General features: G+C 39.7%; 1 protein-coding gene across 2 annotated transcripts in view; it reads left to right on the top strand.

Annotated features, from left to right (window-relative positions):
• rhpn1 (rhophilin, Rho GTPase binding protein 1) overlaps positions 1–16,224 on the top strand; it is a 90,374-nt gene that overhangs the window by 54,849 nt on the left and 19,301 nt on the right. For both annotated transcript variants that reach the window (XM_073048646.1, XM_073048655.1), the window contains exons 9-12: positions 2,734–2,890; positions 5,171–5,287; positions 7,983–8,177; positions 11,999–12,075. In XM_073048646.1, the coding sequence (XP_072904747.1) occupies positions 2,734–2,890; positions 5,171–5,287; positions 7,983–8,177; positions 11,999–12,075 (546 nt within the window). The remainder of the gene's footprint in view (positions 1–2,733; positions 2,891–5,170; positions 5,288–7,982; positions 8,178–11,998; positions 12,076–16,224) is intronic.

Raw genomic sequence — 16,224 nt, 5'->3', positions numbered from 1 at the left:
ATCCAATTGCTCAGAAATCCTATTCCTAAGAATTCTGTTCAACATGCTAACTTCCCAGTCACTGCTGTGAGACTCACCAGTCTGGAGTTTCTAGGAATATCCCCATCTCCCTTTGTGAATAATAGAATGTGAGTCACTCACCAGTCCTCCTGGTCCTTACCTGACGCTAGAGTGGGCACAAAGATATTGGTTAAGGCCCAGCAATCTCATCCCTTACTTATCACAGAATCTTTGGGTTTATATCATCAGGCCCCAGGGACTGTTCACCTTAAAGTTCATTAAGAGAACCAACACTACCTCTTTTATCTCAAAATCCCCTAACAAATTAGCACGTTGCATATTGATCTCCTTATCCTCCATGTTCTTCTCCTTGGTAACTGTATTGAAGGAACCAGACTTTTGTAATAGTTCAGTAAGTAAATGTCGTGAGCTTACTGATTCTGAGGTTTCTACTAATGTAATTTTTTTTCAAGTTATTTCACTCAGTTGTTCAGAGCTTGTTAAGGTGCTTTTATAATGCAATTTTCTATTCAATCTTTACAAGTTAATTTATGGAATGTGTACATTGCCTGCAAATTTTTGTTGTAGAATCACAGAAATTGCGGTCCTCCGTGCCAATTGTGATGTTTATCTACACTAATCCCATTTGCCCACATTAGAGTTCATCCATTTTAGCTTTTCCTATCTTAAGTATGTGTCTAAATGCCTTTTAAATATTTTAATTTTAAGTGTCTGGGCAGTTTCTACAGTAGGTTACATGGTCTGCATAACATTGTGGGCCAAAGGGCCTGTACTGTACTGTAGATTTCTATGTTTCTATCTCTCCAATACTTACTGTAGCAGTTCATTCCAGATATTCGTCATCCTCTGTGTTGGAAAACTTGCCCCTCTAATCTACTTTAAATTTCTCTCCTCTCAATTTAAATCTATGCCTTCAAGCTTTAGAATCTCCTGCCCTGGGAAAGTAATTCAAATTATCTATTCCACCTATGCCCCACACAATTTTATAAAGTGATCTCTGTGAGGTTACTCCTCAGCCCTCCTACATTCAAATGGCAATAAACTCAGTCTATCCAATTTCTCCTTACTACTACAAGCTCTATTCTAGGCAACATCTTGACGAACCTTTTCTGCACTGTATCTTGTTTCCACATTTCCCCTGCAATGTAGCAACCAAAACTGTGCTCAGTACTCTGTGTCCTAATCAGTGTTTTGTTCAACTGCAAAACACTGTCCCAATGATTGCACTCAAAGCCTCAGCCTATGAAGGCAAGCATATCAAAATGCCTCTTTTTACTGTTCTATCCAATCTTGTCATTACTTTCAGGAAGCAATTGACTTTCACTAGTTGTTGTTGAGAAGATACTGTATTAGTCAGCTGCCATTTTGCAGTTTCTGGGTCCTTCTCCCTTGCCACCACTGCTCCCCCCAAACTCTCTTGCCCACTGAACACCAGCCCTTAATGCTTGCCACCTGTCTCCCATACACGGCCTATGATCGAACACTGAATTTTCTTTCACAAACAGCACAATATATGGAGGAAGTTGGCAGCAAATATTCAGTGGCACTAATGCCTTGGATGTTGGACACTATTAAACTTTACAGCAGGAGGCCTTTGACTAAAGCAGTTAGTGTGCCTTATAACAGTTCTTTGTTCCCATTTAAGATCTTCTAGACCAAGAATTTTTAACATGCAGAGAAAGGGAGGAAAGAGCAAGAAAAAGGTCAATGGTAGTGAGGAAAGCTGGTAAAATCAAATAACAAAAGGGATGAAAAAGGCATTGGTAATGAAATAAAGAGCAAAGTATAAAATATAGTATAAATGAAGTGCAAATGGGAATGGCTGAACCTGAGGATGTTAAGCTCGTCTTGCCTGGAAAGCTATAACGGTCCAGTTGAAAGGTAAGGCACTGTTACCTGAGCTTGTAGGATTCACAGGAAATCCTGTAAATTTCCACCATTTCTGGAAGGATTGTCAGGATCCTGAAGAAATACCAGATTAATACAACCTACAAACCTACAAAGAAGCTCAAATCACAGCTAACGCAGGTCAAAGATGACTTGGGGTTCAGGTTGGCTGGTGTTTACAGGAATCCGTATGAATGTGGAGCAGCATATATCACCCAAACGGGATGCACAGTGGAAACCCCCGTCAAGGAGCACAGGAGATGTGTCTGTTTGGGTTACCTGGAAAAATTGGTGGTAACAGAACATTGGATTCACAATGGCCGTGGAATTGACTTAGACAGCACGTAACTACTGTGCTGCACCAATGATTTTTGGGACCACCTGGTAAAGGAAGTAATTGAAATAAAATTAGAGGAAAAGAATTTTTAACAAAGGTGAAGGTCTCATTCTAAGTGAGAACCAGATTCAGTTGTAAGCAGTGGAAACCTGGTTGGATGAACATTAACCAGTCGGGAAGGACAGCCAATGGGGTTATAAATACCACTGGACTAGACATCATCCCGGATGAAGATGGCAGAGTTTGTCATCAAAATATTGGTTAAGTCGATATCTGTACCTGGCTGGAAGCTCAAGAAGAGCTTATATGCTGGCAAAGCACTAGAACCTTTTACATCTCACTTCATATTTTCTACAGTTTGCATGTCTTTGGAAAATTCACTGCTAAGAACCAAATGGTACCATTTCATTGATGTGATGGGGTAGAGCAGTAATTATAATTATAATAATATGTCTGTTTATGCTTGTATTCCTTATGTTGCTATTTAGGTGGCTGATGTTTATTCCTTGGTCTATCAGACAATGACACAACCCCCAGTGAAAGACTATGTTCCATTCTCTTGGACAACTATGGTTCAGGTCAAATCTGAGTACTTCAAAGCTGTTTCACATTATTTTGCTGCTATTGCATTTTGTGACCATACAAGTAAGTATTTCACCAAGTTGGCTGCATTTAGTTGGTGATTGATGTTTTGATATAATGTTTGACACGAAAGAAAGATTGTTTAATTTTGCCATTGAAAACTAGTACAAGTGCAAATGTAGTGATTAAGTCAAGTGGGGTAAACAGTACTGGTCAATTGGAATGATAAGTTCTTGTAAACACACTGTTGATAGAGCCTATTTTCACTTTGGAGAACAGTGCAGTGCCCCTGCTTCAGAGTATTTTAATTGCAACATTGCTAAGTTTCTAACATTTCAATTATTATAAATGTGTGCTTAGAAATTGAAGCACACAGTATTGTTCCTTCACTTTTGTCTTCTGTAAATTGCGTACTTCCGAAGTAGAATGTCATTGCAATCATTTATATGTCAAATTGCAGCACAGTTATGATTCATTGCACTGTCTGTGGTACAAATTGTGCCTCAAATTAGACAAATTAGTTTGTTTTGCTCCAAGGGCTACACTTCTGGATTTCATAGGACACCTTTAAAAGCAGCAAGGTGGCTTAAGAGGCTCCTAGAGTCTTTTACAGGACAGTGCAGTAAACCTAATGCAGATAGATGCTTTTCTCAGATCTTAACATGCTGTGCCCACCTGCTCTACCGTTGTCCCCAATAACTTTTCAGAATCATCCCTTCCCCATTGGTATGGATCAATCTCTAGAATCTCTCCCCTCAGACCCAGAACTCTAGGCAATTACCCACAGTTACCAGGCCCCTATTTCCAGGTACAAATACCATGCTGTGAACAAGCTTACACTTAAGCAAGCATAAAAGCAAGAGTACAATTGGCAATCAGTAATATACAAGTCCTTGGGGCACCTTTCGTAATGCAGGTTAGTTTCTGGATTATGACACTAATATTCAATAGTCCATATGGAGCTTCACTAGAATAAGGTCATGAGGGCATCTACAACATAAAGAAAGGCAGCATGAAGCAAAGCAAAATATTTATTCCTCTTTCATACATTCAAAGCGAGGAGCAAATCAAGCAGGCAAAACTTGACTTGACATTCAGATAAATGTCCTATAAAACTGGATATGTGATCTTTTTATTTTGCTGTGAACATATTCTGGTGGTGATATTTGATTGAATTCTAACCTTTTGATTCTTTCTTGAGCAACTACAATGTTTAATATCAACGCCCTATTGAGTCTCAAATATATAATATATGTATATGTGTGTGTGGTTTGTAATTTGTACAATTATTCTGTGATGTGCGAGAAATGGTCTACTTTCTGAGATGTCACATTGCAATCATTGCAAGCTGATGTGGAGGTGAACTGATGCTGTTACTGACTGAGCCATTTCTCTCCACTTAATGAACTCCTGGACAGAATACTTACCAAACAAAAACAAATAGAACTGCACAGCTTCCTTCCAACCCAAAACAAAATAAAAGATAAAGATAAACTTAACTCTCACTTAGCCACCTTGAACAAAAGTGCCATTATGATTTTGGGGAGAACTTTGTGGACAAAAGCTTTAATAGTTGGAAGCAGGCCTCTGTTAGAATAGAAAGATTTAGAATACATGAAATGGCAATTGTCCTCTGGGATTTAAAGGTCAGAGCAGATCATTTTAATAAATCAATTAATCTTTGAGGAGCTTGACTGAGACTGTTGTGCATGAAAATCCCAGATCAGCAGGTTCTGAGCTACTCAAACCACCCGGTCTGCTACCAACAGTCATTTCACAGTCAAAGTCCCTTAGATCACGTTTCTTCCCCATTCTGATGTTTGGTCTGAATGACATCTGAACCTCTTGACCACATCTGCATTGAGTTGCTGCTACATAACTGGGTGATTAGATATCTGCATTAACAAGCAGATGTACCTAATAAAGTGGCCACTGAGTGTACCTGGGTAACATTCTTACAAGTGTTCAGTCCAATTCTTCCAGTCATTCATTGTCAGCTGTTGAGATTACCAGGCAGAAAACAAAGAGTGGAAATAGGTGATTTCCCTGGTTGGCCAAATGAACAAGTTACTGCATGAATAGTGCTTGTGCCCAGCTAGTTGAAATCTATATCTCTATTTGGCTGATGGAACCAAATGTCATTTACAAGCTTTGGATTGTTAGCTAGTCTTAATGAACAGCATATTTACTGGACTGGACTGAAAGTTTAAAGAAAATGAAGGTTGCATGCCACTTGCTTGAACCCAAGTGGACAGCAAATAAACAACGGACATGAACGTGTTGATGCCTGGAAAGATAGTATTTAAGAGAACTTGAAAGTTTTTTGCATATTCTTTTTTTCAGTGGGTCCTGATGATGAAAGTGAACACATAAAGGCTCTTCAGCAACTTCATGTAACAATGCCTGAGGGTCCATCATTGGTCATGGTACTTAAGGATAATGAGGAGCGACGCAAATTAGGTATGCAGTAAAGACAATCTTGTAATGGTTCATAATGTTTAAAGTTTCAGCTGAAGGAATGCAAACCATACATGAACAGCCTGTCATTGTGTACATACAATAAATATATTGTTTTTGTAGTGCAGTGACTAGGCTGCTTTGTAAGTAAATGTAACTTTGCATTGTTTACCAGTAGTGTTCAATGAGAAATAAAAAAAGTGGTTGAAATAAAAATGGAAAGTGGGAAATACTCAACATATGTCTATTATTTATTGTTTTTATTTCAAACGTTAACCATTTGCAATTTTTAATATTTAAATAAGATGAATAACTTATTTTGCAGTTTGTTAAGCTAGGACTGTTGGCCAAGGTGCTAGCAGATTTTTGCATGTTAGGTCTTTGGGGTCCTTGCATTGGAACAGCCAAATGGGACTTAAGTTTAAACCCTATATCCTGAATTTAATCTTCAGTTATACAGTGTATATCCATAGGGCTCTTATTTTTGTAAAGTATGTAAGTCTTTAGAGGCAAAGTCAGAAATAACTAGACTTTAACCAAAGGAGAACATACTGGATTAATTAAAATGTCAGCCACAGAGATCCTTCTCTTGCCTTGGAAGGGCTGACCTGATTGTTTACCTGTGCTAGTGGGGAGAGCAGAAATGATGTCTGCATTCCCATTGCAGTGGACCTCTCAGTGCACTGGGCAGTCAAAGGATGAGAGGAACTACAGTGGCATTCTCCATACACCTCCAACCATCCTTTGCTTACTTAATCAGTGTCCAAAATTTTGTTAAACCCAAAGCACCCATGTAAGAACTTTGCAGCCATCAGGAAAGCACCCATTGTAAGGAGTTTCACAAAGCAGTGGAACCCCATTATGTTTGGAACGATGTAGACAGCCTTCAAAATCCTCTGCAATAGAAGTTAACACTTAACTTTGGAATCACTACTTTTCAAGTATTTGCATGAAATCCAAGTGATTGGTGCCTGCCTGACCACAGATGTTCTTTCAAAAAAAAACTTGTGCAATTTCTTCTGGAGATTCCCTAAAATTTCATGAAGATTTATGTTATTAGGTGCACATCCACTGTAGAATACATTATGAGCACATGCAACCAGGTCAAATATCTGGAACTGTGTAATTCAGCTTTGAAAATCTTTTCTACTCTGGGAATAATTGATCTATATAAAAAAAATGTGTGTGTGTGTGTGTGTGTGTGCATATACATACACACACACACACACACACACACACACACACACACACACACACACACACACACACACACACACACACACACACACACACACACACACACACACACACACACACACATATATATATATATATATATATATATATATATATATATATATATATATATATATATATATATAGTGCTGAGGAAAAAAAACAATGTCACCTGATTGAATTTCCAGTCAAGTGTACTGTGGTTTCAGATCATGCAAGGTGTGCCTTAGATTCTGTTTTTGTACTGCACCTGTACAACAGCATTGTTCTGCTTCATGTTGGATGATTCTTGCCATTTTTTTCCCTTTAACCTGTTTACAATGCAAAATACTAAAAATAATCTGTCAAAATAGAAATTTTCAGTTATGATCCTTCAGTGCCATCTAGAGTATCAATAGAAAATTACAGTTCATCAAAAGAAACCCAAGAAATTGACTGATGTACACCATGAATTAGAAATAATAAGCAATATGGATCTGAAACATTCATTTGTATTTTTATTTTGGTTCTTCTATGTTTCAGTTATTCTCTTGTACCTTGGAGATTTCCTTACTGTACAGTTCATCCATTTAAGAAGTTATAAATGTTAACCGATCAAAATCCCATACAATGGGAAAGCAGCATGAAAGTTCTTTCCATTTGTTAGTCTTATCTTTGTGAGTAATGATGCATTAATCAGGTTAATTATATTTTCCTTGGTGTTGCATTATTTTGAAAATTGAACAGATTTGTTTAAATCCAAAAGATTCTGCAGATGCTAGAAATCTTGAGCAATACACACAAAACGCTGGGGGAGCTGAGCAAGTCAGGCAGTACTGATTGAGGGTAATAAACCAGTTGACATTCTGCCTGCTTCCATTCCAGTCCTGATGAAGCATCCCATCCCAAAACTTTAAGTGTTTATTCCCCTTCCTAGATGTTGCCTGACCTGCTGAGTTCCTCTAGCAGTTTGTTTTTGTTTTTAACCATGTTTTCAGTATCTTGTTACTTTCTGGATCTCTCACTTTCTTGGAAATATTTAGAATGGCTCAGAGTAAATTGTGCCACTGATTCCACATTTGGGGAACAATTCTCCATTTCTTTCCACTAAGATAGTATCTCTCTGTATCTCAGACTATAATTTGAAATAGTTTTATAAAAGCCCTTTTAATTTCCAACAGCAATCCTATTTCTGGTATAATTAAGCCGGATTCCAAAAAATATATACTAAATGACAGTTGATTTAGTCACCACGATCAGTCCGAGACTGATCTAGCCTCATTCCATCAATGACTGCTATGTTTTGAAATTTGAAACTACTTGTATTCCACCACTCAGGATTAAACTCAAACTGCGGTGTACAAGATAAAAAGATTGTAAGGAAGTCAGTCACCCCTAACCTTTCACAGAATTATGGTTTATAAGTAATCAATGCAATGAATGTTTACCTATGTTTACTTTTTTTGCCCCTTTATTTCTAAAGGAAAGGCTCATTTAAAGAAAGCAATAATTAAGCATGAAGAAGCGATGAGGATTCACAGCCTTTGTCGGATCCTGAGGAAGATGGATATCCTGCAGGAGGTGCTAGTTGTTGCCCATAAACGATCGTTGAAGAAGTATTCTGAGATTGATCGTGAAGATGATTTTTTTGAAACTGTTGAAGCTCCAGACATTCACCGTAAGTTGTTTTTCAATATTGATGTTGCCATTGCCATCTGCTAAGGAATATTACCTGCATCTGCCAACACTGGGGCTTTGCATAAATTTTATGTGGAATAGACCTACTGTTATATGGATCCGTTAAGATTTGAGCTCAAGTAGCGTACATTTTCTATTTTTTGCTGTTCAAATCTCACTTATGGCAGTTCATGTTCAATTCAATATATGAAATGATTTAGAACTGACAAAAGAAAAATTGATTGCACCATCAGGTTTGTAAGACCCCATCTATTTGGTTCATAACCTCACAAGGGAAAGGAAATCAATCCCAATTTGACCTGATTGCAGTTGCAGATTTTGGATGACTTTCGTTACCTTCACAAATGGTTTAATAAACTATTTGGTAAAACAGACAATCACAAATGAATTTGGGTAGCATTCCCCTATTTCTTCACACCTCCTCTACTGTCTGTTGTGAATGTGACTAAGTTACTGGGGAAGTTGGAGCAGTTGGTGGATATGTAAATCTTTATTCATCACGACAAACAGACATTCTCTTAGAAACCCCCTCAGTCGAGTCCCCCAAACTCAAAGTACATACCTTTAGGTCAAAGGTTTAGCAGGCGATTCAATGCAGTTTCAATGATTACAATGACATAGTATCAGTCTGGTCGCAGCTGTATCATCGCTGAGGCGAGTAAACCTCGAGGAGTAGTGAGCTGAACACAGGTTTGTCTTTTGCCCTTGGCCTCAAAGCCTTAATCTTTTAAACCTGGCACGGCCCGTAAAGCAGCTGAATATTGGTTTGTTTTCTACTGTTGGGCTCAGGCCCCGCTGTGTCAGTCCGGCCCGAAGTCTTCTCCAGCAATGGCCATCATGGCCATACCTGCATTCTCAAGAGTCCTGTTCATCAAATCCTTGTGGATACCGCAAAAAGCCAGGTCATACAGATGGTCCAAAAGCACAACTCCTCCCAAAGGAAAATTACAGGCTGCAGATGGCAGAGAAAATAGTCCAGAAAAAGTATAGATTTATGTATTTAATATTTAAGTAACATTTGAGTAATATCATAAATATATTGTTTGATTAAGCATTTTTTGTTTAAATAATTAATTACGGGCTATATATAAAAGTATATGAGTGGCATACATCGTCACGCCACCACATCATACGTGCATGCCTCGCTTAAAGTAAAAGTGAAATGAAGACACATTCCAGGCTCTTGTGCTTTTGCTTTCAATTAGTTTCATATTTTGGTGTTACCAAACATAACAGTACTATTGTGTGCTGCCAGAAAATGTTGCCATGTCTTGTCAGTACCACCTTGGCAGCTGAGTTGGGTTCAGTCACTCGAATAACTTAGCTGCAGTTGCTGATTTGATGCAGGTCAATTAACATAACCACATCATCTTAACATTTGGCTGATGCATATGTAAATGTCTCATGGTCACCATTTTGCAATCACAGTATGTTGGCCTGCTTTCTCTCTGGGGACAGTATTGTTTATTTGTAAAGGTATCTGTTTTACTTCAAACCAGTTTCTGCTTAAAATTTACATTAAGAACTAAAAACTGGTCCTCATTTGAATTTATATCTGATAGATTCCGTTAACTTCATTAATCAATAATCCCTAACATTGTCTTTTCTCAAATCTTGCCTCTCAGTCCTTCCCCACACCGCTCTCTACTCACTCTCCTCTCTCTCCTCACCCCACTTCCCCCTCAATCCTCTCTCCCTCTACTCCTCTCTGCCTCTCACCCCTTACTCTTTCCACCTTCTCCCTGACCACCTCCTCCCTCTCTACCCTCTCTCTACTCACTCCCCCATCACCTCTCTCCTCTCCTCATTGCTTCTCCTATTCACCCATACCCCTTACCTTTACCTCCTCTACCCATCTCTCCCTTCCTTGGGAAGTCAAAGATAGTATTATAGGAAAAGAGAGGGCATATATTATAACAAATGTAATGGGATATTAGATGATTGGAAAGCTTTTAAAAACCAACAGAAGGCAACTAAAAATACCATAAGGAGAGAAAAGATGAATTATTAAGGTAAACTAGCCAGAATATAAAAGAAGATACTAAATGTGTTCTCAAATATATAAAGGGTAAAAGAGGGGGGAGAGTGAATATCGGACTGCTGAAAAGTGATGCTGAAGAGATAGTAATGGGGTCAAAGAAATTGTGAATGAACTTAGTAAGTACATTGTGTCTTCTTTCATTGTGGAATTTGAGTGTCAGAGGATAGTAATGAGCATAGTTGCTCACTTTCTAAAGAGAAAGTGCTTGGGAAGCTGAAAGGTCTGAAGGTAGATTTGTCATCAGGACCAGATAGACAGCAACACACACAAAATGCTGGTGGAACACAGCAGGCCAGGCAGCATCTATAGGGAGAAGCACTGTCAACGTTTCGGGCCGAAACCCTTCGTCATAGGCAGCACCTCAGGGTTCTGTAAGAGTTGGCTACAAAGATTGTTGAGGCATTAGTAATGAACTTTCAAGAATCACTAGATTCTGATATGTTTCTGGAGGATTGGAAAATTGCAAATGTTACTCTACTCTAAGGGAGGGAGGCAGAAGAAAGGCAATTGTAGGCCAATTACCCTGATTTCAGTGGTTAGGAAGATGCTGGCATCTGTTATTAAGGATACGGCTTTGGAGAACTTGGAGGCACAGGATAAAATAGACCAAAGTCAGCAGGACTTCCTTAAAAGGAAGCTTCTCCTGACAGATTTATTGAAATTGTTTGAGGAAATACAGGCAGGATAAACAAAGGAGAGTCAGTGGATGTTGTTTCTTGGATTTTCAAAAGGTCTTTAACAAGGTGCCGTATATGAGGCTATTTAATAAGAGCCATGGTAATAAAGGAAATATACTAGCATGGACAGAAGATTGCTTAACTAGCAGGAGACAAAGAATGGGAATAAAGAGGGTCTTTTTCTGGTTGGCTGCCGGTGATTAGTTCCATAGAGGTCAGTGTTGTGACTGCTTCTTTTCATGTTATATGTCAATGATTTCAATGACAAAATTGAAGGCTTTATTGCCAAGTATTTAGATGATAATGAAGATAGATGGAGGGGTAGGAAGGCCATGAAGCAGGGAGTTTGCAGAAGGACTTAGGTTGGGAGAATGGGCAAAGAAATGGCAGTTGGAATGTAGCGTAGGGAAGTGTACGGTCATGCACTTTGGTAGAAGGAATAAAGGCTTAGACTATTTTCTAAATGGTGAGAAAATTCAAAGATCAGAGGTGCAATGGGATTTGGAGTCATTGTGCAGGATTTGCTAAAGGTTAACTTGCAGACTGATTTTCTGGTAAGGGACACAAATGCAATGTTAGCATTCATTTCAAGAGGGCTAGAATGTAAGAGCAAGGACATAATGCTGAGGCTTCCAAAGCATTGGTCAGACCACACTTCAGAGTCAGAGTCAGAATTAGGTTTAATATTACCGGCATATGTCATGAGATTTATGTGGCAGCAGTACATTGCAGGATATAACTTTGCATAGTACTGTAAATAAAGCCAGTGTAGATTTTCAGACTTTCTTTCTTCCTCGTGCATTTTCTGCCTACTGGATTTGCTTACTTTACTATCTATGTTTACCTAAACTTTATCATCTGCCATTACAATTTGGATCGAATCCATATAATATATCTTACATTGCATCTTAAAACTGACAGCTGAACTGAGTTTCAGTCACAGGTTGTGGTACAGTATCACCCCATTCCCCTGATGGAAATTCTCTTGTAAGAGAGAAGATGAAAAGATGTGGTTTCAGTCCTGAGTATTCTGTAGCCAAGTTTAATTTAAATGTATCATACAATGTCACTTTATCTTTGCAGCAAAAACACAGCAGAAACCAGAAATTAAAACTCCAAACTTTTCCAAGGTGAAAGTCACAGATATTTTTCACAGATTGGTAAGCACGTTGGTCATATATCATAAATAAATATCTATGTTTTTTGTTCTATACAGGTATGTTCTATTTAATAGGTAAATATAAACCTATAATTGCATTTTGTTATTTCATGTTTTTCAGTGTTATAAAGATAGAAAAAAACTGATTAGCTAGCAATTACCATATATTTTAATACATTTCAGTCTATGCGTCTCATCACAATCTTTATTCCGCTCACTTTCCCGGAGTTGACTCTTGAATCTACTTGCATTTGCCTCCTCCAGAACCTTACTTAGTGACTTAGCTTCTTTTCTTACTCCTGATTTTTTTGGATTTAACTTGCATTGACTATGGTTTGATAACCAATCTGTCGATATAGATTTTTGAGAGTTTCAGTTTGGTTGCCTTGGTCCTAGGACAAAATGTTTTATGAAATGTAACAGATTTTTCCTCTTCTGCCGCAGTTCATAAGTAATCCTGACCTGAGGAATATTCATAATCTTAATCTATATTTTTGTTTGGAATCTCTGAAATTTCTGTTAAACTCACTTGCCTTTTATTTGTGTTATCTGTTATCCTTGATAGATTTCTTTGTATAAACTATGAGCAGTGCTGCTGGTTGAAGCACTGAAAAACTGAAGTGTGCACTAAAGGATATGGGTTAAGCCTTGTGGTAGAGAAAGGGCAGTGCTCAGATTTTAAATACTGAGCATTAATGGAGGAATGCATGGACTTCCAAGGTTTTCAGGAATGAAGCAACGAGATAAGTTGTGATTTCAGTGCTGTAAAAATTCTAAAAGAAATAAACCAGAATAGAAAGATCAGAATATATAATCTAAGTAATTATATACCACTTTGTTCAAATTATTTGATTCCCTGCCAAGAGATGGAAAATACAGTCAGTGGAGATATTATTAAGTACCTCCTCATAATAGAGTGGCCACCAAGTGCAGGTTCATTGTCTTCTGCTGCTGTAGCTCATCCACTTCAGGATTCAATGTGTCATGCGTTCAGAAATGCTCTTCTGCACACCACTGTTGTAATGTGTGGTTGTTTGAATTAATGTCACCTTGAACCTGTCAGGCATTCACTGACCTCTCTCATTAACAAGGTGTTTTTGCCCACAGAACTCGCTAGATCTTTTTTTTACTGTTTTCTTGTACCACTCTTTGTAGCTAGACACTGTAGTATGTGAAAATCCCAGGAGATCAACAGATTCTGATAAACTCAAAACCACCCTGAATGCTACCATGAATCAATCCACAGTCAAAATCACTTAGATCACATTTCTTATGTTTGGTCTGAACAGCAGCTGAATCTCTTGAACATGTCTGCATGCTTTTATGCATTGAATTGCCTCTACGTGATTGGCTGATTAGGTATTTGCATTAACAAGCAGGATACAGGTGTACTAATGAAGTGGCCACTGAGTGTATATGCAAGTAAATGCAGGCCACTTAATGTACAAATTATTTGAATCCCTGCCAAGAGATGGAATATACTGTTAATCTAGTGTAGATCAAACAGCAATGTGCAGCATGGATTTGTTGATTTATTAAGGGAATGTTGTGTCTGATTAACATGATCATGAGGAGACGGTTGTTAGTGGGCAAGTAGATTGATGTAGTCTTCATGGATTTTAATAAGCCATAATCAGGCAGCCTATGAGATCCAAGCATGAGTTGAGAGAGATGAGGAGAGGAGATAGAGGGAGATGGATAAAGAGAAGATGGGGGAGAGGAAAGTAGGGAGAAGAAGCAAGAGAGAGAAGGGAGGAAATCAGGAGAGACTGAGGAGACAGAGAGGTTAACCTAATGATTAGAGTAGGATTTCTCAACCAAGGTTCTGTGAGAGGTCGCTAGGGGTTCCATGAGAGATCAGATTAAAAAACATCAATTTTTGACCTTTCCACAATGCTAGCGCTCACAGTGGTGGGCAGTGACTGAGCAGACCCATTGGCAATCTTGTTAGAGGTGTCTCAGCCCAGTATGGCAGTACACAATAGGACTATGTTTATTTGGTTGAGTTAAGGGAGGACGGTAGGCTGATAATTGATGAATGCTGTATTGTACAGAGGGGAGGACAGTAGGCTAATAACCGTTGATTGCTCTACTGTATGGAGGACAGGACAGTAAGCTGATAACTGGTGAGCGGTGTACTGCATGGAATGGAAGGTGGTAGGCTGATAAATTGGTGAGCAGTGTATTGCCAGGAGGGAAGGATGGTAGGAAGATGATTGGTGTGCGTTGTATTGCATGGAGAGAAGAACGGTAGGCTGATGAGTGTGAAGTGTATTTTCCGAGTATTGAATGGACTCACCCAACGTGGGCTGAGACTTCAGCCTCTCCCTCACGAATTACATCCCCCAACTTCCACTTACACGTTGCCGACTGACTTTTTAGGAACAAACAAACTCTACCGGTGTCGTAGATAATGGAAGGGAAATTTTCATTCTAAAGATGGTCCAGAGTGGCGATATTTGAAGAAGTGTGAGATGGAAGAGGAGGATTCTAGGCCCAGGCCTATGGACAATTCTGATAAGGTTAATAATGAAGAATTACAATCTTTGAGTCATTTCACTGCACTAGTGCAACAATGGACTCAAAAAGAATCTGTCTTTTTTTTTTTACAAATCTACAGACAGACAGACGGACATACTTTATTGATCCCGAGGGAAATCTATACAAGTTTATTTACACAACAAATACATGAAGTACAAACATTAAGTATTTACAATTCTGTGAATAAATTCAAATCAAAATATGATTACTACTGTCTATAAAACAGTCAATTCCCTAGGGTGCCCACTACTCCTGGAAATCCTCCACTGTAGCCATTGTGACCGTATGCTCCCTCTCCAAGGACAGCCGGCCACGAACGTTTCCTCGGAAGAGGGGCAGAGAGTCAGCCCTGGCAGAGCCCTTGACTTTCCACCACCTAGACCTGTGATGGCCATCTTGGCCAGGCCCAGGAGCAAGCCCACCAGTAGATCCTCCTCGCAATCTGCCCCCTTCCTTACTGGGTGCCTGTTTATAGGGAGTGTGGGGCTGAAATGCAACCAGAATCTGAGCAGCAGCCCCTTCAAATACTCAAACAGGGCCTGCAACCTCTCACACTCCATAAAGGGTGGTACACTGACACAGTCTGGCCATAAAATTGTCAGGTAGACGGGGTGTCAGTGAGCCTGCTCAAAACCCTGTTGTATGGTACTGCCCTATCCAACACCTTCCATCCCAGGAATCCAATGTACAGAAGAAAGCTCCTTGCATATAGAGATTTCCACTGGGGACCTCCCCTGCTGCCAAATGGTGTAACAGGTCAGCAAGCAGAGTCTGGTCGGCAGATGAAGGCAAAGAAGTGAAAGTTGTCCAAGAGCAGCCAGTATAAGAAACAGTTTGGGGCATCACAGAAGGACACAGTGGGCTTCCCCACGATATGGCTCACATTATGCAGTACCCTCTCCCACAAGGTCTCCTGAGGCCTGAGTCTAACGAGCACTTCCGGCCCATCGGGTGGCGGTGCAGCTGGATCCCCACCATCTCCCCACGCCCCTCAACACCCACTGTGATAGGATGGGGACAGTCCCTCTCTCAGCTAGATCACTGTCCCCCCCCCCCCCCCCCCCACCAGTGCAGGAGCACCCTGTCTGCATGAGACTAGACCCCATACCCTCAACAGCTCTTTGTAAAAGCGAGGCAGATCCCTCAAAGCAGTGTGGCTGATGCTGTCTGCTGGAAGCTGAGTGTCCTCCTGCAGGCAGTATCCTGGCAGAGAAAGTGCATTGCCAGCACATGCCATCTCGGAGGCTGGTCGTTATACATGTATTTCTGCTGGCTCCTGACAGGGAGAGCTGCCAGCTGGGTGCACATGTACACCAATAACTGACTGCCCACCACTATTAGAGGACTCAGGACCACAGCAGAGACCCAATGCCTCCTGTTGCCTCAGAAGAAGTCCACCAGCTTCTTCTGGGTCCTGGAGACAAACACAGTGGGTGGGACTAAAGTAATCAGCCAATATCATATCCTTACAATGAAAGCTTCATTTCAATGTGTTTCATGTGGACTGGTGATCCCAATTCCATTGTACTTAGTCTGTGGCAAATAACTTTCAAATGTAGCAATGGCTCCAGCAAAACTGGAAAGACATTTAACTACAAATCACAGCCAT

This window comes from Hemitrygon akajei, chromosome 1, assembly GCF_048418815.1.
Source record: "Hemitrygon akajei chromosome 1, sHemAka1.3, whole genome shotgun sequence".
NCBI lineage: Eukaryota > Metazoa > Chordata > Chondrichthyes > Myliobatiformes > Dasyatidae > Hemitrygon > Hemitrygon akajei.
The sequence above is the reverse complement of the archived record's forward strand: the minus strand, read 5'-3'. Positions and strand labels throughout refer to the sequence as shown.